The sequence below is a fragment of the Microcaecilia unicolor genome, chromosome 5 (genome assembly GCF_901765095.1).
Source record: "Microcaecilia unicolor chromosome 5, aMicUni1.1, whole genome shotgun sequence".
In the NCBI taxonomy this organism is placed as follows: domain Eukaryota; kingdom Metazoa; phylum Chordata; class Amphibia; order Gymnophiona; family Siphonopidae; genus Microcaecilia; species Microcaecilia unicolor.
This window is the reverse complement of record NC_044035.1, coordinates 212236153-212258928: the sequence shown is the minus strand read 5'-3', so window position 1 is coordinate 212258928 and position 22776 is coordinate 212236153. Positions and strand designations below refer to the sequence as shown.

Sequence of the window (22776 nt, the reverse complement as noted above, 5' to 3'; positions counted from 1 at the left end):
ATCACTATCTCTCATTCATTTCCTTGCCACCCCTCCTCCCCCCTTGGCCTCTCCCACAGGGTTCCACCATTCCCATCGTCTTCCTCCTCCACCCTTCTAACCCACATCTGATCGCCTCCCCACCCCACCCTGGTAGCCTTATATTTTCCTGCCCCTTCTCTCTTCATTCCTGTCCTCTCCCCCATGGCCCATTCCCCCCCCCTCACCACCTACTGTGTACCTCTCCCTCCTTCTCATCCACCCCCATGTCTATCTTCCCCTCTCATTCCCACTGTCCACCATCTCTCTCCCTCTCCTTTGTGTTCTGCGTCCAACATCTCTCTCCCCTTCCCATACAGCATCTCTACCTTCCTCCCCTCTACCATCATGTCCAACATTTCTCTCTCCCTTTCCCTTGTGTTCTGGTCCAACATCTCTCTCCCCTTCCCATGCAGCATCTCTCCCTTCCTCCTCTCTACCATCATGTCTATCCCTTCCCTCCACCCCTATGCCCACCATTTCTCCCTCCTCTCCACACCTATGCCCACCATTTTCCCCCTCTCACCACCTATCCCCTCTCCATGCAGCATGTCTCCCTCCCCTTATATTTTCCTGCCCCTTCTCTCTTCATTCCTGTCCTCTCCCCCATGGCCCATTCCCCCCCCCTCACCACCTACTGTGTACCTCTCCCTCCTTCTCATCCACCCCCATGTCTATCTTCCCCTCTCATTCCCACTGTCCACCATCTCTCTCCCTCTCCTTTGTGTTCTGCGTCCAACATCTCTCTCCCCTTCCCATACAGCATCTCTACCTTCCTCCCCTCTACCATCATGTCCAACATTTCTCTCTCCCTTTCCCTTGTGTTCTGGTCCAACATCTCTCTCCCCTTCCCATGCAGCATCTCTCCCTTCCTCCTCTCTACCATCATGTCTATCCCTTCCCTCCACCCCTATGCCCACCATTTCTCCCTCCTCTCCACACCTATGCCCACCATTTTCCCCCTCTCACCACCTATCCCCTCTCCATGCAGCATGTCTCCCTCCCCTTATATTTTCCTGCCCCTTCTCTCTTCATTCCTGTCCTCTCCCCCATGGCCCATTCCCCCCCCCCCCCTCACCACCTACTGTGTACCTCTCCCTCCTCATCCACCCCCATGTCTATCTTCCCCTCTCATTCCCACTGTCCACCATCTCTTTCCCTCTCCTTTGTGTTCTGCGTCCAACATCTCTCTCCCCTTCCCATACAGCATCTCTACCTTCCTCCCCTCTACCATCATGTCCAACATTTCTCTCTCCCTTTCCCTTGTGTTCTGGTCCAACATCTCTCTCCCCTTCCCATGCAGCATCTCTCCCTTCCTCCTCTCTACCATCATGTCTATCCCTTCCCTCCACCCCTATGCCCACCATTTCTCCCTCCTCTCCACACCTATGCCCACCATTTTCCCCCTCTCACCACCTATCCCCTCTCTATGCAGCATGTCTCCCTCCCCTCCACCTCATACGCAGCCGAGACTTCTCCCTTCCTCACCCCTCCACCCCTTTGCTGCATTTCTCCCTTCTTCCCCGTGTAGCATCTCCCCCACCCACCATGCCTCATCTTTCCATCTTCCCTCCCCCCTGTGCATGTTCATTGCTGGATTTCTGGTTGAAGGATCTTAGGTATACATAAGGGAGAAGAAGGGATTTCTGGGATGGAAGCAGATGATCAATGAGGATCTCAGTAGCAGGGAGAGAGGTAAGGAGGCAAGAAGAGAAGAGTGAAGATGGGTAAACACAGGGAGAAAAGATAAGGGCAAGAGTTAGGCGGAGAGAGAAAGAAGTGGGGCAATAAAGGGAGAGGTAAAGAGCAGACTGAAGTAGGGGGAGGAAAGGAACAGGGAAGGGGTGATAAAGAGGAGAAATACTGGGATTACAGTAGGAGAGAACTGTAATCACAAGGAAACTAAAAGAGCAGGCATGTTAAAGGAGGTAATTCATCCCTTGCTTCTCCTGGCTCCCTTGGTATCCCTATCCGTCTATCCATAGGAGCCAACTTTTCAAAATGATTGGGGGTGCTAAGCCCAGTGGAAATAGCCCCTCCTTAGACACATACAAGGAAATTCTCAATATTGGGGGTGCTCAAGCACCCACAGCACCCACAGAGTCGGCTCCTATGCCTCTATCCTTTTTCCCATATTCTCTCCCCATTCCTCATCTTCACCTCCCAATCCTGTATGCCTTCTCACACACACACAGAGCACTCTGTTGCAAGAAGGAGAGCCAGGGGGAGGATCCTAACAAGTCACAATAAAATTAAGTCACTTTCCCATTGCAGGTCAGCTGCACGTTTATAGCAAGAAATCCCCGGAAAGAAGATGCAACAGTGCCAAGACTTACCTGGAATAATGGAAGGTCTTATCCTAGGACGCCTCAAATAAATGGGCTCCAAGTTCTTCATATTTCTGTGCAGCCTCGCTTTAATGTCAATCCCTGTAAGCAACTCTGGAGGCAGGCTGCTCTGCCTGGATGTATTATAAGCAGTCTAACCTGACTTCAATTTACTTTTAGTCTTGGAATACAGAGACTGCTGTCATCAAGGGCCATTATGAAATAGGCACCTTAATTTAAAATATAAAGCAAAAGGGAAACCTTTTGCAAAAACAAAGGGCCCTGCCTGGACCTCAGCAACCCTCCAGAGTGCAGACACTGCCATGCTTAGCACAGCACTCGTTTGGTGAGTTTAGCAGGTTAATGGGCGTGGGGTGGGCTCTCAAGCAGGTGTAGAATTACTAAACATCCCCTCCTGTCCACAGTTAATTGCAGAGAAGAGGAGATTTGCCATTAAAAACAACAACAACAACAAAAAAATCATTAGGCTTATAAAAGTTTCCAGAGATCTGTGGAGTTCCAACATTATCTGAACTCAGCATCTTGTGTTGCCTGCAGGAGGAATGTGTTGTGACAGCTATTAAGATATCGTATTTCATGAACATTTTAGTAGCAAAACAGGCAGTACATCCTGATCAGGTAGGGGGGACACACAACATGAGTTCTGATCTGTTTCAGATCTACTTACAACCCTTGTTGCCAATCACCTCTCTTTCACACACACATCTTTCCATCTTCCATTCCCCTGTGCAGCTGCTGTCCCCCGTCTTCCCTCACCCTCCTTGCAGGCCCACCCAGCAGCAGTGTTCCCACACGCTGCCTGCCGGCTGCTGCTCAAGTTCAACAATCTCCTTGCAGCAGCTACTAAAGCGCTAACCCGGAAGAGGAGAGACTTCCGGGGTAGCGCTTAGTAGCTGCAATGAGATTGTTGAACTTGGGCTGCAGCCAGCAGGCAGCCTGTGGGAATCGCTGCGACTGCGAGCACTGCTGTCTGCTGCTGGGTGAGCCTGACCCCAAATTGGGTGGGCCCAGGCCCACCCGGGCCCGCCCGTGGCTATGCCCCTGGCTCCCACATGCATAGCTCCCTTACCATGGGTGCTGAGCACCCAAACCCCCTCCCCCAAAACACACTACCCACAAATGTACAACACTACCATAGCTCTTAGGGGTAAAGGGGGCACCTACATGTGGGTACAGTGGGTTTTGGAGGCCTCCCATTTACCAGCACAAGTGTTACAGGTAGGGGTATGGGCCTGGGTCCACCTGGCTGAAGTGCACTGCGGTACCCACTAAAAGTGCTCCAGGGACCTGCATACATGCAGGCCTCTAGGACTTGTTGCTGCTATATAACATTGGCACACCAGTTCACACCTGAAGACTAATCTCTCCGAAAACGTCCTTTATTGGAATAAGCACGTTTACTCACAGTTAACTGCAGATCAGAGGTTGTGCCCCACTGGCAACAAGTCCCCTGGTACTGAAATTAGCAGTAGGTCAGAGCTGGCAGAATGGTGTACAATGCCCTCTTTCAGCCACATTCAAGGTAAGTTCTGTAACGTGGCTAACACGTGAAAGGGATTTAAAATTGGCTTACAAAAATGGTCACTACCTCATGGACTACCAGAAACAAAACAGGGCACACTCTGACCAGTAAGCAGGGGGGAAAGCACCATGGGAGTAGAGCCTACCAACTACCAACATTGTGAGCATTTGCCACAAGCTAGTGGAATCACGGAGCCCAATACCCTACACCCACCACAATGCATTGCTGATGTGACTCTGCAGTGCGCATAACAAAAAAGGTGTCACACTCACCCGAGAGCCACATCAGAACCAGGGAAAGGCTGTCACAGGATAGAACACATTCTGCTGTCATGGAGGTGGGTACGACATTTGAGGCTGGCATAGAGGCTGGAAACAAATTTTGAAAGTGGGGTTTTTTTGGTGGGAGGGGGTTAGTGACCACTGGGGGAGTCCGGGGAGGTCATCCCCTATTCCCTCCAGTGGTCATCTGGTCAGTTGGGGCACTTTTTTGGGACTTGTTCGTGAAAAAAAAGGGTCCACAAAAAGTGACCCAAAATCGCGGTAAAAATGCCTTTTTTTTTTTTCCCCGAATATCAGCTAAAGACGCCCATCTCTCCTTGGCCGATAACCACGCCCCAGTTCCGCCTTCACCATGCCTCCAACACGCCCCCATCAACTTTACCCGTTTCCGCGACGGATTATACCGATTTGGGTGCCCACGGGAGAAAGACGCCCATCTCCCGATTTGGGTCGCAATATAGGCGTTTTTTTCTCTTTTGATTATACGCAGGATTGTGTACTAGCAGAGGAAAGAGCTACTGCACATCCCCCAACTTTGCTCTAGTTACAAAGTAACTATTTGAGCACAAACCCCAGGCACAGGCACTGTCTACAAAAGATATTGAGAAAAACCTAGATTACCATTCTCGTAGCTTTTCTTTGCACCGCTTCAATGCTTTTTACATCCTTAGCAAGATACGGCCTCCAAAACTGAACACAATACTCCAGGTGGGGCCACACCAACGACTTATACAGGGGCATCAACACCCCCTTTCTTCTGCTGGTCACACCTCTCTATATACAGCCTAACAACCTTCTAGCTACGGCCACCGCCTTGTCACACTGTTTCCTGGCCTTCAAATCCTCAGATACTATCACCCCAAGATCCCTCTCCCCGTCTGTACCTATCAGACTCTCACTGCCTAACACATACGTCTCCCGTGGATTTCTATTCCCTAAGTGCATCACTTTGCATTTCTTGGCATTGAATTTTAATTGCCAAACCTTAGACCATTCTTCTAGCTTCCTCAGATCCTTTTTCATGTTTTCCACTCCCTCCCGGGTGTCCACTCTGTTACAGATCTTAGTATCATCCACAAATAGGCAAACTTTACCTTCTAACCCTTTGGCAATGTCACTCACAAATATATTGAACAGAATCGGCCCCAGCACTGATCCTTGAGGCACTCCACTACTCACCTTTCCCTCCTCCGAGCGAATTCCATTAACCACCACCCTCTGGCGTCTGTCCGTCAACCAGTTCCTAATCCAGTTCACCACTTTGGGTCCTATTTTCAGCCTGTTTATTTAAGAGCTTCCTGTGGGGAACCGTGTCAAAAGCTTTGCTGAAATCTAAGTAGATTACGTCTATAGCTCGTCCCTGATTCAGTTCTCCTGTCACCCAATCAAAGAATTCAATGAGATTCGTTTGGCACGATTTCCCTTTGGTAAAACCATGTTGTCTGGGATCTTGCAACTTATTGTCTTCCAGGAAATTCACTATCCTTTCCTTCAGCATCGCTTCCATTACTTTTCCAATAACTGAAGTGAGGCTTACCGGCCTGTAGTTTCCAGCTCCTTCCCTATCACCACTTTTGTGAAGAGGGACCACATCCGCTATTCTCCAATCCCTCGGAACTTCTCCCGTCTGCAAGGATATATTAAACAAATCTTTAAGAGGACCCCCCCAAAACCTCTCTGAGCTCCCTCAATATCCTGGGGTGGATCCCGTCCGGTCCCATGGCTTTGTCCACCTTTAGCTTTTCAAGTTGTTGATACACACTCTCTTCCGTGAATGGTGCTCTATCCACTTCATTCTCATTTGTACTTTTTCCAATCCATCGCGGTCCTTCTCCAGGATTTTCTTCTGTGAAAACAGAACAAAAGTATCTATTTAGCAAATTTGCCTTTTCTTCATCATTATCCACATAGCGGTTCGCAGTATCTTTTAGTCTCACAATTCCCTTTTTAGTCATTCTCCTTTCACTAATATACCTGAAGAAATTTTTGTCACCCCTTCTTATATTTCTAGCCATTTGTTCTTCCGCTTGCGCTTTCGCCAGACGTATCTCTCTCTTGGCTTCTTTCAGTTTCATCCGGTATTCCTCCCCCTGTTCCTGTTCTTGAGTTTTTCTGTATTTCTGGAACGCCAACTCTTTAGCCTTCATTTTCTCAGCCACTTGCTTGGAGAACCATATCGGTTTCCTTTTTCTCTTGTTTTTATTTACTTTCCTTACATAAAGGTTTGTGGCCCTATTTATAGCTTCTTTCAGCCTGGACCACTGTCCTTCCACTTCTTGTACTTCCTCCCAGCCCATCATCTCCTTCCTCAGGTATTCCCCCATTTTACTAAAGTCAGCATGCTTGAAATCCAGGACTTTGAGTTTTGAGTGGCCGCTCTCCACTTTAGCTGTTATATCAAACCAAACCGTTCGATGGTCACTGCTGCCCAGGTGGGCACCCACTCGGATATTTGGCACGCTATCCCCATTTGTGAGCACCAGATCCAGCATCGCTCCCTCCCTCGTGGGTTCCGTCACCATTTGTCTGAGCAAAACACTTTGGAAAGCATCCACGATCTCTCTACTTCTTTCTGATTCCGCAGACGGAGCCTTCCAATCTACATCTGGCAGATTGAAATCTCCCAGCAACAGCTCCTCTCTCTTGTTTCCCAACTTTTGAATATCTGCGATCAGGTCTTTATCTAATTCCTCCAATTTTGTCGGAGGTCTGTAGACAACACCCACGTGGACAGAGGTTCTATCATCTCTTTTTAAGGTGATCCATATCGCTTCTTCCTTTCCCCAGGTCCCTGTCATTTCGGTCGCTGTGATATCATTTTTCACATATAGAGCTACTCCTCCACCTCTACGACCCTCTCTATCCTTCCTAAATAGATTATAGCCTGGTATGTTTGCATCCCATTCATGGGAACCATTAAGCCACGTCTCCGTGATTGCAACAACATCTAAGTCTGTCTCCAACATCAGGGCTTGAAGGTCATGAACTTTATTGCTTAGACTGTGAGCATTTGTGGCTATCACTTTCCATGTACATTTCCTGGTATGTGCTTCAACATTTGTGATTTGGGGTTGTCTTTTCTCTTTGGGTACTCTTTGGCAAGCTCTCACTCACTTACTTCATTGCAGAAGATTCTAAGAAGAAAACCAAAAAACAGCAGTTTATAACATTTAAGCAAAACATGCTGGATAATGGTCATGCAGAAGCAGCTCTACCATTAAAAGACAATGAAGAATGGGGAAATCTTGCCTGACCAATTTACTTCAATTCTTTGAAGGAGTAAACAAACATGTGGACAAAGGGGAGCCAGTTGATATTGAGTATCTGGATTTTCAAAAGGCGTTTGACAAGGTACCTCATGAAAGGCTATAGAGGAAATTGGAGGGTCATGGGATAGGAGGAAAAGTCCTATTGTGGATTAAAAACTGGTTGAAGGATAGGAAACAGAGAGTGGGGTTGAATGGGCAGTATTCACAATGGAGAAGGGTAGTTAGTGGGGTTCCTCAGGGGTCTGTGCTAGGACTGCTGCTTTTTAATATATTTATAAATGATTTAGATATGGGAGTATCTAGCGAGGTAATTAAATTTGCTGATGACACAAAGTTATTCAAAGTCATTAACTCGCGACAGGATTGTGAAAAATTACAGAAGGACCCTACGAGACTGGGAGACTGGGCAGCTAGATGGCAGATGACGTTTAATGTGAGCAAGTGCAAGGTGATGCATGTGGGAAAAAAGAACCCGAATTATAGCTACATCATGCAAGGTTCCACGTTAGGAGTTATGGATCAAGAAAGGGATCTGGGTGTCGTCGTCGATTATACATTGAAACCTTCTGCTTAGTGTGCTGCTGCGGCTCGGAAAGCTAATAGTATGTTGGGTATTATTAGGAAAGGTATGGAAAACAGGTGTGAGGATGTTATAATGCCGTTATATCTCTCCATGGTGCGACCGCACCTTGAGTATTGTGTTCAATTCTGGTCGCCGCATCTCAAGAAAGATATAGTGGAATTGGAAAAGGTGCAGCGAAGGGCGACTAAAATGATAGAAGGGATGGGATGCCTTCCCTATGAAGAAAGACTAAGGAGGTTAGGGCTTTTCAGCTTGGAGAAGAGATAGCTGGGGGGAGACATGATAGAGGTATACAAAATAATGAGTGGAGTGGAACAGGTGGATGTGAAGCGTCTGTTCACGCTTTCCAAAAATACTAGGACTAGGGGGCATGCGATGAAACTACAGTGTAGTAAATTTAAAACAAATCAGAGAAAAATTTTCTTCATCAACGCGTAATTAAACTCTGGAATTCATTGCCGGAGAACGTGGTGAAGGCGGTTAACTTGGCAGAGTTTAAAAGGGGGTTAGACGGTTTCCTAAAGGACAAGTCCATAAACCACTACTAAATGGGAAAAATCCACAATTCCAGGAATGACATGTATAGAATGTTTGTACGTTTGGGAAGCTTGCCAGGTGCCCTTGGCCTGGATTGGCCGCTGTCGTGGACAGGATGCTGGGCTCGATGGACCCTTGGTCTTTTCCCAGTGTGGCATTACTTATGTACCTATATTTGATGTGTACCATCCACAAAAACCAGGCCAGATTAGGACTGTGTTTGATTCCAGTGCTCAATTTCAAGGAATCTCACTCAACAATGTGCTGCTTTCTGGGCCTGATATGATCAACAGCTTATTAGGACTCTTGACTTGCTTCAAAAAGGAGCCCATTGTCATAACAGCAGATATCCAGCAAATGTTCTACTGCTTTGTCATACACCCAGACTACAGAAACTACTTGAGATTCCTGTGGTACCATGACAATGACATTAAACCTGGGGACTGTGAACACAGAATGACAGTTCATGTCTTTGTTAACAGTCCATCATCAGAAGGAGAAAGAATATGGCACTGATGCCAGGTACTTCATCAAATGAAACTTTTATGTTGACATAGGCTTGAAGTCCTTATCTACCGTAGGAGAAGCCATTGACTTGTTAAACAGAACACAAGCAATGCTGGCAGAGGCCAATCTGAGATTTCATAAAATCACTTTCAACAGTCCAGAAGTAATGAGAGCATTTCCTGCAGAGTATCATGCCAAAGACTTAAAGGATTTAGATCTAACAGTAGAAAGGTGTGGTAGCCGTGTTAGTCCACTCTTAAAGGTTATCAATAGAAATCAAACAAAATAAAACATGGAAAAGAAAATAAGATGATACCTTTTTTATTGGACATAACAGTCTACCCACCCCCCACCCTGTTAGACTGTCAATGGAATGGATGTTCCACTTTATATATACTATCAGCTAGCACATTTGCTTATTCCCGATCTGACGAAGAAGGGCAACCTTCGAAAGCTAATCAAGATCTAACAGTAGATACCCCTCTGCTTTGGAGAAGCTTTGGATTACATTGGGATTTTAAAAAAGACATTTTTCCTTTCAAGTCTCCACCCAAGAGAAACCATATACACACAGAGGTGTCTTGTCCACAGTCAACAGTCTGTACGATCCCTACTGAGAGAACTTTCCCAAAGTACTGATGAGTAGATATCCCACTACCAGCAGAAATGTGACAAGAATGGGAGAAATGCAGTGGCGTAGGAAGGGGGGGGCGGTGGGGCAGTCCGCCCCGGGTGCACGCCGCTGGGGGGGTGTAGGCTCGCTGGTTCCCTGCTCTTTCTGCCCCGGAACAGGTTACTTCCTGTTCCAGGGCAGAGAAAGCAAGGAAGCAGCAGAGCCGACGCAGCTCCCAGTGACGTGCACTGGGGGGGGGGGGGGGGGCGGATTGGCCCTCCCGCCTGCCCTCCGCTGCAAGGTAAGGTTGCATTTCGGGGGGGGGGGGGTGCGCTCCGGAGGGGGGGGGGGTGCCGTGCCCTGCACCCGGGGGGGTGCGCAGCAACGACTGCCCCGGGTGTCAGGCACCCTCGCTACGGCACTGGAGAAATGGAAAGATTCTCTAAAGACTCTTGAACAACTGAACATCCCATACATTTACATCCCTGCAGCACTAAGTACTGCCTGTCACAAGGGATCTGCATCTTCTTAGACAGGTCTGAAAAAGCCATAGCTGCAGTGGCCTACTTGAAAGCTAAAGATGCAGATGGGCTATCTCATGTGGAATTCATCTTTAGTAAAGCCAAGTTAGCACCACAACCCAATCATACCATTCCATGCTTAGAACTGTGTGAAGAAGGGTTGGCAGTAGAGATAGCAGAAATGATACTAAGTGAAATGGACATTCAAACAGACACAGTCAATTTTTACACCCACAATAAAGTCGACCTGGACTACATCTACAACCAAACCAGGAAATTTTATGTGTACATCAGCAACTGAGTTGAGTGTATAAGAAAGTCAACCAGAACAGTGGCATTACGTGACAACTAAAAGCAGAGTGTGGCACCAGAGCTGTGTCAACGTCCCATCTAATGAAAACCATGTGGTTATCAGGACCAGATTTCATTCTAAAATCTGGCCACATGTTCCCAGCTATGGAGAACTCCTTTGCGCTTATAGACCCTGACTGACGTAGAGATCCATCCAGAGATGATCATTCTTACCACTAACATTGTGCCTGAAAGCAACTTGGGAGCTCATTGTTTCTCTCATTTATCAAATTGGATAATGCTCAGAAGAGCCATAGCGCATTTTGTATCTCATCAGTCAGCTGATTAAAGATCAGACACCTATCATCAAAGTGCCATCAGAGATGCAGAACTGCAGATCATCAATGACAACTTGGCACTACCTGGGAATTTCAACAACAGACTCCTGCAAGAGCCAATGAACTGCTTCTCCAGAGCCATCATTGAGCCAGTGATCTGCATATACCACAAAGAGACATGAAGTCCGTGGATTGTTATCCACTCTACAGACTCAGAGACTTTTTCTCTCTTTTATGTTGTTTGTGTCTCTCATTTCAGCTCCTGCGAGACTGCAAAAGAGAAGTCGCCTGAACTACAGAGAACTTGAGACAAGCAAGGAGTTTTCAACCTTCAAAGATCCAGCTTTATTAATGGACTTTTGCATGCTCATAATTTATATTTTGAGGAATTAAATAGTGGTATCTACCAGGTGGGGAGTGTCTGCCCCCATCTGCATGGAGGCAGGTTGTTTGTTGTTTATGTATCTAGGTTAAGCATTATCTATAACAGATTACATCGCCAGTACTTTTAATTAAGGGAAAGGGTAAAGGATCTCGCCTTTCTATGCTTACAATCAAAGCGGTTTATATGGGTACTTATTTTGTACCTGGGGCAATGGAGGGTTACGTGACTTGCACAGCGTCACAAGGAGCTGCAGTGGGAACTGAACTCAATTCTCCACGTTTTCACGCCACTTCACTAACTACTAGGCTACTCCTCAATTCAAGGTTATCTCCTTGAACTACAAATCCCTGTAATCTTGTAGTTCTCTATAATAGGCTCTTCCAGAGCACATATCCCAGAACGACTTATTGACTTGTCCTCTGTGCATACTGGGCTAGTTGCTCCTCCTCCTCCCCCCCCCCCCTACTTCTCTTACCATTGGCTCTGTATGACCCTCTTGAAGCTACTGTGATGCTATCAAGATTTTAACAGTGTAAAAGTATAAACAGCATCTCTACTCCCAACTTCTCTCTTGCATGGAGAGAGAGCTGGTGGAGAACAGAAACCCAGTTTGCAAGGCAAAAACTCTTGCCCAACATATCTAAACTGTAAGTTATTTTTCTTGGTTTGATTACTTTATTAAAGAATATTTAGGTTCAAGAGTTCTAAGTCTTCTCATAGTGATGTTCTATACTCTGGTTTAAGCTGCATGTCAATCACACCCAGTGAAAGGGCAGAACATTAGGGATGTGCACAGAGAAAAACATTTAGAGTTTGTTTTCAGATTTTTAGCTTCTTGTTTTGATTTGTTTCACAAATTTCTGCTAATGTGTGCCTTATTTTAGCATGTATTAGAACTTTCTAATATGTGCAAATCAACTTTGCACACTTCAGTTCTGAGGCATAGCTGCTATTGGTTGAGCTCAGCAAAATGCCCAAGGCTGCTCCATGGTAGAGGCCGCCTGTAATTGTACCTTTCCTTCCTCTCCTCTTCTCCCCTGCACCCAGGTCCAGTGTCTCTACAGATCCTCCCCCAAGTCCTCCAAATGCCAAGGCAGCTCGCAGCAGGAAGCTGAAGGAAGCTTCTCTCTCGGGCTGACAGAGCCTTCTTCTGTTGCATCCTGCCCACAGGGAGTTGCAACAGAGAGGTAGGATATGGCAGAGGAAAGGCTCTGCTGGACAGAGAGAGAAGCTGCCTTCAGTACTGTCTGCTGCGAGCAACCTCACTGTTTGAAGGACTGGCAGTAGAGGGATTTGTAGAGACGCCATACCTGGGCACAGGGGGTGGGGGAAGGAAGGGGAAAGAGAGACAGAGAAAAAAACCTGGCGCAGAGGGAGGTGGAGTGAAGGAAAGTAAAGAGAAGGGAAAGAGAGACCTGGACCAAAGGGGAGGGGGAAGAGAGGGGGCAGATGTTGGACTTCATGGGGATGCAGAAGAGAGAGAGAGAGACTGCATGTAAGTCTGGAACGTGTTTACTCTTTGTACGGTTTGTTTAGTGGAGCTCTGAAAGGGTGTCCCATCTCGCACCCCTCCTCCCCCCTCCCGGTTCCCACCACTTTGGGAGAGATGTCAGTTTTTCCACCTGGAACCTTTTCAGTCCTAGCTACGTCATTGTTTCAGGGTGTGATTAGGTTAGATAGGGAAAATATACAGTAGGCTTTTATTTTGAAAGCCCTGTGCATATTTTCTGCATCAGAGTTAGACTTTATTCAAAATAAAACCAAAGGAGACCAGAGGGCCCAATTTTCAAAGAGAAATTACCCTGGAGGGTGTATGTGGAATTTCCTAAGAAAATTTGCTTTCAGGCCCACAGGTGCAACCATTCTGCAACTGCCCCAATAGTGTTCAATTCAGTACTGCCCATCAACAACACATACTATAATACTGACCTGCGGTACACACACAAAGTCCAGTTTAGCACTGTGAACATCTCATTCTTGGTAAGGTCCCAGCTGATGATGTCCTGTAGGTGTCCAGAGATGCTCTGGTGATACATGGCTACAAAGGCATGGAAGATGTCATAGTGTGGAGGGCAACACTGCACCATGAGGTGCTTTACCACATTCAGTTCATCCATAATGTTATTCTGCAGGGCAGCCAAGTGATTAGCCAAGCCTGGACCCTTAATGTCCATCTGGGTTGCCCGAAATTGTGCAGAAATTGCCTCTTGGATCACTTGGAAGAATCTTTGCCTCCAATCTTTGGGGCGTCCAGGTGGGAGAAAGCGATGTTGACTACTGCCTTCCAACATAGTTGAGTCAATCCTCTCCTCTCTCTCAATAATGCGAACAGCTGAGACAAAGAGTGCTGGGTCCTTGCGGACAAAAGTCAATCCACACCCCACCACATCCCAGAGCTCCCGAGCCAGGGCATCGCTGAGCTTTTGGACCCCACTGAAGTAGGACAGGACAGTGTCTGCATCCTCAGGACTCAAGGAACCATTGCCACGGTGAAGCTGGTAGAGAATATTATCCCGCCAGCACTCTAGTTCCATGAGCTTTGCATGAGCCTCCAGTAGCTGACGGCTATCAATAAGACCATGAGTCTGAGAGACTATTTCAGGCACTGCAGAAAAGAGGGAGAAAGTTAAGAGCTTGGGATTTTATCCAGCACTAAAAATCAAAAGATATCAGTATCAGTTTGTGATCCTGGAGTCACCTGCAAGTAATGAGATAGTTTATATAAAGAAAACCTTCAGCCTTTAACTGCATTGCACGTGGACCAGTTCTATTAAGTTTCGCAAAAAAACAAAGCACTTGATGACATTAGAAAGATTGGATTATTACACTCCAGAAAACTGGGTGGAAAAGCAGTGTTGCTCATCTATAACATATTTTCCATAAACAGCAGAACTGATAAGGCACACAAGTGGGTGATGTCATATGACTGTGCCAGGACAGAACTGCTATCCCAGAGCTCAGAACTTTAACATAAAGTTCTGAGCATGTGCGGCCCTTTCTAAATGCTGCAGTCTCTGTTAAACAACTCAGGGAAATGGAAGGGACTGTGTGCCATATTAATCCTGCTGTATATGGAAAATTGCTATATAGGTGAGCAACACTGCCTTTTCCATTGACAAGGAGGACTCCATCAGGCACATAAGTGGGTGATGTACTGGCTTTTTCTCCAGTCTTAGCCAGGGAGAAAAGAGAGAAGGATCTCTTTGCTGAGGCCCTGTGAACAGTTATAGTTGATAACTTGTGAGCAGCAATATGTCCTGATCTCCCCAGATACTATTTAGATATAAATCAAATGTGAGACTAAAAGATACTGTGAAGCGCTATGTGGAAAATGATGAAGAAAAAGCAAATTTGCTAAATAGATACTTTTCTTCTGTTTTCACAAAAGAAAATCCTGGAGAAGGACTGCGATGGATTGGAAAAAGTACAAATGAGAATGAAGTGGATAAAGCACCGTTCACGGAAGAGAGTGTGTATCAACAACTTGAAAAGCTAAAGGTGGACAAAGCCATGGGACCGGATGGGATCCACCCCAGGATATTGAGGGAGCTCAGAGAGGTTTTGGGGGGGTCCTCTTAAAGATTTGTTTAATATATCCTTGCAGACGGGAGAGGTTCCGAGGGATTGGAGAATGGCGGATGTGGTCCCTCTTCACAAAAGTGGTGATAGGGAAGAAGCTGGAAACTACAGGCCGGTAAGCCTCACCGGTTATTGGAAAAGTAATGGAAGCGATGCTGAAGGAAAGGATAGAGAATTTCCTGGAAGCCAATAAGTTGCCAAGTTTTACCAAAGAGAAATCGTGCCAAACGAATCTCATTGAGTTCTTTGATTGGGTGACAGGAGAACTGAATCAGGGACGAGCTATGGACGTAATCTACTTAGATTTCAGCAAAGCTTTTGACACGGTTCCCCAAAGGAGGCTCTTAAATAAACTGGACAGGCTGAAGATAGGACCCAAAGTGGTGAACTGGATTAGGAACTGATTGACGAACAGATGCCAGAGGGTGGTGGTGAATGGAATTCACTCGGAGGGAAAGGTGGGTAGTGGAGTGCCTCAGGGATAGGTGCTGGGGCCGATTCTGTTCAATATATTTGTGAGTGACATTGCCGAAGAGTTAGAAGGTAAAGTTTGCCTATTTGCGGATGATACTAAGATCTGTAACAGAGTGGACACCCGGGAGGGAGTGGAAAACATGAAGAAGGATCTGAGGAAGCTAGAAGAATGGTCTAAGGTTTGGCAATTAAAATTCAATGCAAAGAAATGCAAAGTGATGCACTTAGGGAATAAAATCCACGGGAGACGTATGTGTTAGGTGGCAAGAGTCTGATAGGTATGAACGGGGAGAGGGATCTTGGGGTGATAGTATCTGAAGATTTGAAGGCGACGAAAAAGTGTGACAAGGCGATGGCCATAGCTAGAAGGTTGTTAGGCTGTATAGAGAGAGGTGTGACCACCAGAAGAAAGGGGGCGTTGATGCCCCTGTATAAGTCGTTGGTGAGGCCCCACCTGGTGTATTGTGTTCAGTTTTGGAGGCTGTATCTTGCTAAGTATGTAAAAAGAATTGAAGCGGTGCAAAGAAAAGCTACGAGAATGGTATGGGATTTGCGTTACAAGACGTATGAGGAGAGACTTGCTGAACTAAACATGTATACTCTGGAGGAAAGGAGAAACAGGGGTGATATGATACAGACGTTCAAATATTTGAAAGGTATTAATCCGCAAATGAAACTTTTCCGGAGATGCGAAGGCGGTAAAACGAGAGGACATGAAATGAGATTGAAGGGGGGCAGACTCAAGAAAAATGTCAGGAAGTATTTTTTCACGGAGAGAGTAGTGGATGCTTGGAATGCCCTCCCGCGGGAGGTGGTGGAAATGAAAATGATAACGGAATTCAAGCATGCGTGGGATAAGCATAGAGGAATCCTGTGCAGAAGGAATGGATCTTCAGGAGCTTAGTCGAGATCTGGTGGCAGAGCCGGTGGTGGGAGGCAGGGCTGGTGGTTGGGAGGCAGGGATAGTGCTGGGCAGACTTATACGGTCTATGCCAGAGCCGGTGGCGGGAGGCGGGGCTAGTGGTTGGGAGGCGGGGATAGTGCTGGGCAGACTTATACGGTCTGAGCCAGAGCCGGTGGTTAGGAGGCGGGGATAGTGCTGGGCAGACTTATACGGTCTGTGCCCTGAAGAGCACAGGTACAAATCAAAGTAGGGTATACACAAAAAGTAGCACATATGAGTTATCTTGTTGGGCAGACTGAATGGACCGTGCAGGTCTTTTTTTGCCATCAACTATGTTACTATATAAGTACTACTACTACTACTACTTATCATTTCTATAGTGCTACTAGACTTACGCAGTGCTGTACACTTGAACATGAAGAGACAGTCCCTACTCTACAGAGCTTACAATCTAATTAGGACAAACAAGAGATAAGGGAATTAAAGTGAGGATGATAAAAATAAGGGTTCTGAACAAGTGAAGAAGGGTTAGGAGTTAAAAGCAGCATCATAAAGGTGGGCTTTTAGCTTAGATTTGAAGACGGCCAGAGATGGAGCTTGACATACCGGCTCAGGAAGTCTATTCCAGGCATATGGTGCAGCAAGATAAAAGGAACGGAGTCTGGCATTAGCAGTGGAGGAGAAGGGTGCAGATAAGAGAGATTTACCCAGTGAACGGAGTTCCCGGGGAGGAATGTGGGAAGAGATGAGACTGGAGAGGTACTGAGGAGGTGCAGAGTGAATGCACTTATAAGTCAATAAGAGGAGTTTGAACTGTATGCGGAAACGGATAGGAAGCCAGTGAAGTGACTTGAGGAGAGGGCTAATATGAGCATAACGACACTGGTGGAATATTAGTCGTGCAGCAGAATTTTGAACAGATTGACGAGGAGAGAGATGGCTAAGTGGGAGACTTGTGAGAAGCAAGTTGCAATAGTCTAAGAGAGAGGTGATAAGAGTGTGGATGAGGGTTCTGGTAGTGTGCTCAGAAAGGAAAGGGCGAATTTTGGTGATATTACAGAGAAAGAAACGACAGGTTTTAGCAGTCTGATGAATATGTGCAGAGAAAGAGAGGGAGGAGCCAAAGATGACCCCAAGGTTACGAGCTGATGAGACAGGAAGGATGAGAGTGTTATCCACAGAAATAGAGAATGGGGGGAAGAGGAGAGGTTGGTTTAGGGGGAAAGATAAGAAGCTCAGCCTTGGTCTTGTTTAGTTTCAGATGGCGCTGAGACATCCAGGCAGCAATGTCAGACAGGCAGGCTGATACTTTAGCCTGGATTTCGGCTAAGATTTCTAGTGTGGAGAGGTAGATCTGGGAGTCATCAGTGTAAAAATGATACTGAAAACCAAGGGATGAGATCAGAGTACCAAGGGAAGAAGTATGGATGGAGAAAAGAAGAGGTCCCAGGACAGATCCCTCAGGTACACCAACTGACAGTGGGATAGAAGTAGAGGAGGATCCACTAGAGTATACACTAAAGGTACGCTGGGAGAGATAAGAAGAAAACCAGGAAAGAACAGAGCCCTGAAATCCAAGTGAGGACAGCATATCAAGGAGTAGGCTATGATCAACAGTGTCAAAAGCAGCAGATAGAATGAGAAGGATGAGGATAGAATAGAGACCTTTGGATCTAGCCAGGAACAGATAATTGGAGACTTTAGCAAGCGCTGTTTCAGTTGAATGAAGGGGGCGAAAGCCAGATTGAAGTGGATCAAGAATAACTTGAGATGAAAGAAAGTCAAGGCAATGGCGGTGAACAGCACGTTCAAGTATCTTGGATAGGCAAGGGAGGAGGGAGATGGGGCGATAGTTGGAAGGACAGGTAGGGTCCAATGAAGGTTTTTTAAGGAGTGGTGTGATTACAGCATGTTTGAAGCAGGTGCGTAGCCACAGATGGGCCTGGGTGGGCCAGGGCCCACCCACTTAAGGCTCAGGCCCACCCAACAGTAGCACACATTTAGTGGTAGCTGGTGGAGATCCCAAGCTTTACCAGCTGAAGACTTCCCCCTGATGGTAACAAAAATGCTAGTCTCCATGCTACCTGTACCTGCACATGCTCAGTTTACAGCGCATGCCTGCTGCAGACTGCCAAGGTGGAAAGAAGCGTTTTGTTCACCAGCTGAGATATTTTTTTGGTTGGGGGGGAGAACACTTGGTGCCCACCTAATTCTTGCCTAGGCCCACCCAAAATCTATTTTCTGGCTACGCCCCTGGTTTGAAGGCATCAGGAACAGTCGCAGTGGAAAGTGAAAGATTGAGGATATGACAGATAAAAGGGATGACAGTAGGAGAGATAGTGTTAAGTAGATGGGTGGGAATAGAATCAGAGGAACAGGTAGTTAGTTTCGAGGAGGAAAGAAGATGTGTAGTTTCCTCTTCAGTGATTTCAGAACAGGAAGAAAAGGAGGCAGGGGTTGGAGGGTTGAGAGAATGGAAGGGGAGGTGGAGGTGACCTGGTTGAGAATTCAAGTTTAATCTTGTGAACCTTATCATGAAAGTACTCAGCCAGAGTCTGGGGAGAAAGTGAAGGGGGAGTTGGAGGTGAAGGCACTTTGAGGAGGGAGTTCAGTGTGGCAAAGAGACGTCGAGGGTTTGAGCCAAGAGAATTTGTCAACTGGATATAATAGTCCTGAAAGAGCAAACTGGAAGGAGGTCAGCAAGAATTTGAAATGTATGAAGTCAGCATGGGCATGGGATTTCAGTCAAAGGCATTCGGCAGAGCGGGCACAGGAACGTAGGTAGCGGATTCTAGAGGTCAGCCAAGGCTGGGGTTTGGTACGTTTTACAGAACGTGGAATGGGAGGAGCGAGAGTATCCAGAGCAGAGGAGAGAATAGTATTATAGGAAGAGACAGCCTCATTGACAGACTTGGATAACATAGTGGTAGAGAAGAGCTTTGAAACACAGTACATGAAATAGGATTACATAAGTAATTCTATTTCAGTTACCTGGTATTGTTTTGCTGATAGCACCTAATCTGTTCACTGTTCTAATTTTTCATGACAATAAACATATTTAGTTGATTGCCTCTGCTTGTCTGGACTGACTAAGAATCCTGGTGGTTTGTGTGTTGGATCTGTGAGTGCTTTCCAAGAACTATGGGAATGTGGCTCTGGTAACCTAGAAATCACAGAGGATAATTTGAGAATGGGAGACTCGCCCAGAGACAGATGGGAACCAATCAGTGGGACGAGGGTGCAGGTATAGAGCACAAACGGCAGGTGCAGGCGGACATGAGCTGTGCTGGGGATAGACCCTCTAAGTGGCCGCGGGGTAGCCCCACGTGGGTGGCTAGGCATTTAGTGACGACACTGTAAAAAAAAATGTAAAAAAAATACAGAAGTTTAAGGTGCTAAGGGATTTAACTTATTCATTTTGGCTTTGCTGATGTCTCCCAAATACCATCAGCCACTATCATGCTTTCCCTTCATAAGCAAGAGGATCTAAGATAATATTTGGCTGAGGGCTCTCTGGCTAAAAGGAGAATGATTGAGGATCACCACAAAAGCTCTGCCAGGGTGCAAAGACCACACCAAGTGGGTCCATGCAGGACAAGGATTAGGACTTCCAAATCTGCTCAGACAGCCAAATCATTGTGCTGAAGGAGCATCCTGATAGATGCATCTTGGTGCAGACCTCTGCACATAGTACAATAATATCTGCACCATGACATGCTCACAGAAACTCAAGGTGCTTTCTTCTGTTTGATTGTTTTTAATAGAAATTGTAGATGTAGAAGATCCTGCCACAGGCTTTTGAAAATTCTGCTTGCAGACATATATTTTAAAGATTTCATGAAGATACCTCAAGTTCTTAGCACTCCAGTGATTTAAAACATCCAGAGGTAGTGTCTATGTAGTTTTTATACAGGAATGTTTCTACACCTCAAATGCATACTTCTCGATCACAGCAAATGCAAACCTTTCCTGCACTGCAGCAGAAACCTGATCATAAGAGCTAAGAAAGCTGCTACTCTCAGTACTACCAATCACATCTATCCCTGCAGGGAAATGACAAGTTAGATCACTTGAGAAAAACTCTATATGGGAAAGACTGGTCAGTCTCAGATTACTAAAGCCACCATGGGGCTCATTTTCAAAGCACTTAGATGTGCAAAGTTCCATGGGCAGTTTGGTTAGATCTGTTTGGTAAAAGAAAAAAAAAGCAGAACTTGTGAGCTAAGCTGGGCATTTTCAGACTTGGTTTGATTGGTAAATGAGGTTACCTGAGTCCTAGACCCACCCTGCCACCCCTCTCCCACCCACCCCTAGGTAAACTCCCTTTATATAGAGCAATCAAGGGACAAGTATCTTCTTTACACTTAGTTGGTCAATCCTAATTCTTGTTACTCCCTGTCATACTTCACCTTTTCTCACTTGTGAATCACATCATTATGACCTTCATTCAGTGCAATACATGTTCTGCTTTAATTCTAAGGCAAACTATCTGGAACCTTAGAGCTTGTCCTATCTGTCTCCAAATGCCAGCCTTGAAAGAAGAGATCAACATACTCAAGAAGGATTTAGCTACAATTAAAGAAGCATCCAGGATTACTCATTTTCCAGCTAATTTACCACCACCACTGCCTCAGAGAATGAAACATCAGAGGAATAGATGGGCCACAGTAGGCTCTGGTAGACTAAGGTCTGTGACACAGAAACACTCGCACTCCCAAGCTTTGCCCCTGTCAAATTCTTTTGCAGCGTTGCATCATTATGGTGGTGAAAAAAAAAGAACCGTGGAGGAACCAGAGGCAATGAAAGTAGCACAACCCAAGAAACATACCCCAAATAATGACAGAATAGTGAAAAGCAGAAAACCCTTTCTGCTCGGGGACTCCATTATCAGGGGCATTAACTTAGGAACACAGTTCAGGGGTTCCAACCTAGTGAAATGTTTTCCAGGATCTTCAGCTACAAGATGTACAGACCAAATACTGAAAGTGATCCGAGACGAGAGCGAGGCTTCAAATGCTGATGTTGTAATTCACCTGGAGACAAATGACCTGGCCAACAATAGCAAGTTTACAGCACGGACAGCATTCCAGAAGCTTGGGGAGGGACTGAAATCTTTGGATCGGACTGTGGCTTTTTCTGAAGTAATTCCTATGTGGGGGAGGGGAGAGGAAAGACAATGCAAAACAGACAAATTCAATAAGTGGCTTGAGTCTTGGTGTAAAGCAGAAACATAGAAAGGTGGGGCGCAGGGGGAGCGGTTGCTTCCCTAAACAGCTGTTTTGAAAAAATGGCGCCTATGTGCCTCGTGGCAATAAATATTTTTTTCTGCTCCCTCCCTCTCTTCCAAGTCCTCTTCTGCCCGTCTCTCCCGTCCCGTCCGCGTGGTCACATTTTACTTCCCTGAAGCCTTCTCCGTCTCCTTCCTGCGCAGCACCAGCAATTCACAGTCAGCCTTCTGCCAGCGTCGGTGCCTCTATCTCCTCAGGCGCGTCCCACCTACTCCATTGCAACTTCTTGTTTTCCGCAGATGTGGGATGTGCCTGAGGAGAGAGAGGCCCCGACGCTGGCAGAAGGCTGACTGTGAATTGCTGGTGCTGCGCAGGAGGAAGACAAAGAAGGCTTCAGGGATGTAAAAAGTGACCATGCGGATGGGATGGGAGAGACGGGCAGAAGAGAGGGTGAAGCCAATTTTTGTAATCTGTTTCCACTCCACCCCCCCCCCCCCCACGCAGCCGTTGTTGACATTCAAAGAAAGCAGACTTACAATCTGCTGCATACACGTTGTCGTTCTTTATTGTTGGTCCATCTGTAAAAATGCTAAAGCTGTTTCAGATGATAGAATATACTGAAATTAAATGGAAGTAGAATTAAACTCTCCTTTCATTGGGGCACATGGAATCACATCTTCATTTGTTTTGTAGAAGTTTACCTTTTAGATACACAAATGGATTATTCTGTTTTTTTGAACATGTTTCAGGGGCATGTGATTTTATAAGTCAAAATAAAATTAAATATTTTGTTTCATGCAGATCTCTTTTGTTTAAACATAAATGGGCAATAAGTCCCTAATGCAGTCCATTTGTTTTCTTATATTTTGTTCTTATGATGACTTATACTGTGCCAAAACTGAAAACTCTTATCTCTATCTGGTCGATAATAAAAGGAACAGTATCCACCCTAAAAAAAGTTGTTTTGTGGTAGTACATGAGGAATTGTGATATCGGATAAATAAGTATATGTTTGTGTCCCTAGTCATGCATCCTACGTTTATATAATCCTTTCAAGAAATCCAGTTAATTGTTTAACATTAGTGGAACATAGCCACAGAGGCATAGTATGGTTGCATTTTTAATATGCTAATAAGGAACAAATTATTTTGAGTTAGTCTTCACTGGACCAAACTTGCTTTCCTTGTGCCATCACTATCCAGCAGGATAGGCAGTGTCGTGGAGGATAAAGTATTTTTTTACATTTATATCACACATTATCCCAAGTAAGGTAAAATTATGTATCATACCTGATAATTTTCTTTCCATTAATCATAGCTGATCAATCCATAGACTGGTGGGTTGTGTCCATCTACCAGCAGGTGGAGATAGAGAGCAA

At 45.9% G+C, this 22776-nt stretch overlaps 1 protein-coding gene across 1 annotated transcript in view; it reads right to left on the bottom strand.

Moving 5' to 3' along the window:
* Positions 1–22776, bottom strand: part of EXOC3L1 (exocyst complex component 3 like 1) — a 434251-nt gene that overhangs the window by 222754 nt on the left and 188721 nt on the right. Inside the window, exon 4 of the mRNA XM_030203745.1 lies at positions 13143–13818. Coding sequence (XP_030059605.1) covers positions 13143–13818 — 676 coding nt within the window. The remainder of the gene's footprint in view (positions 1–13142; positions 13819–22776) is intronic.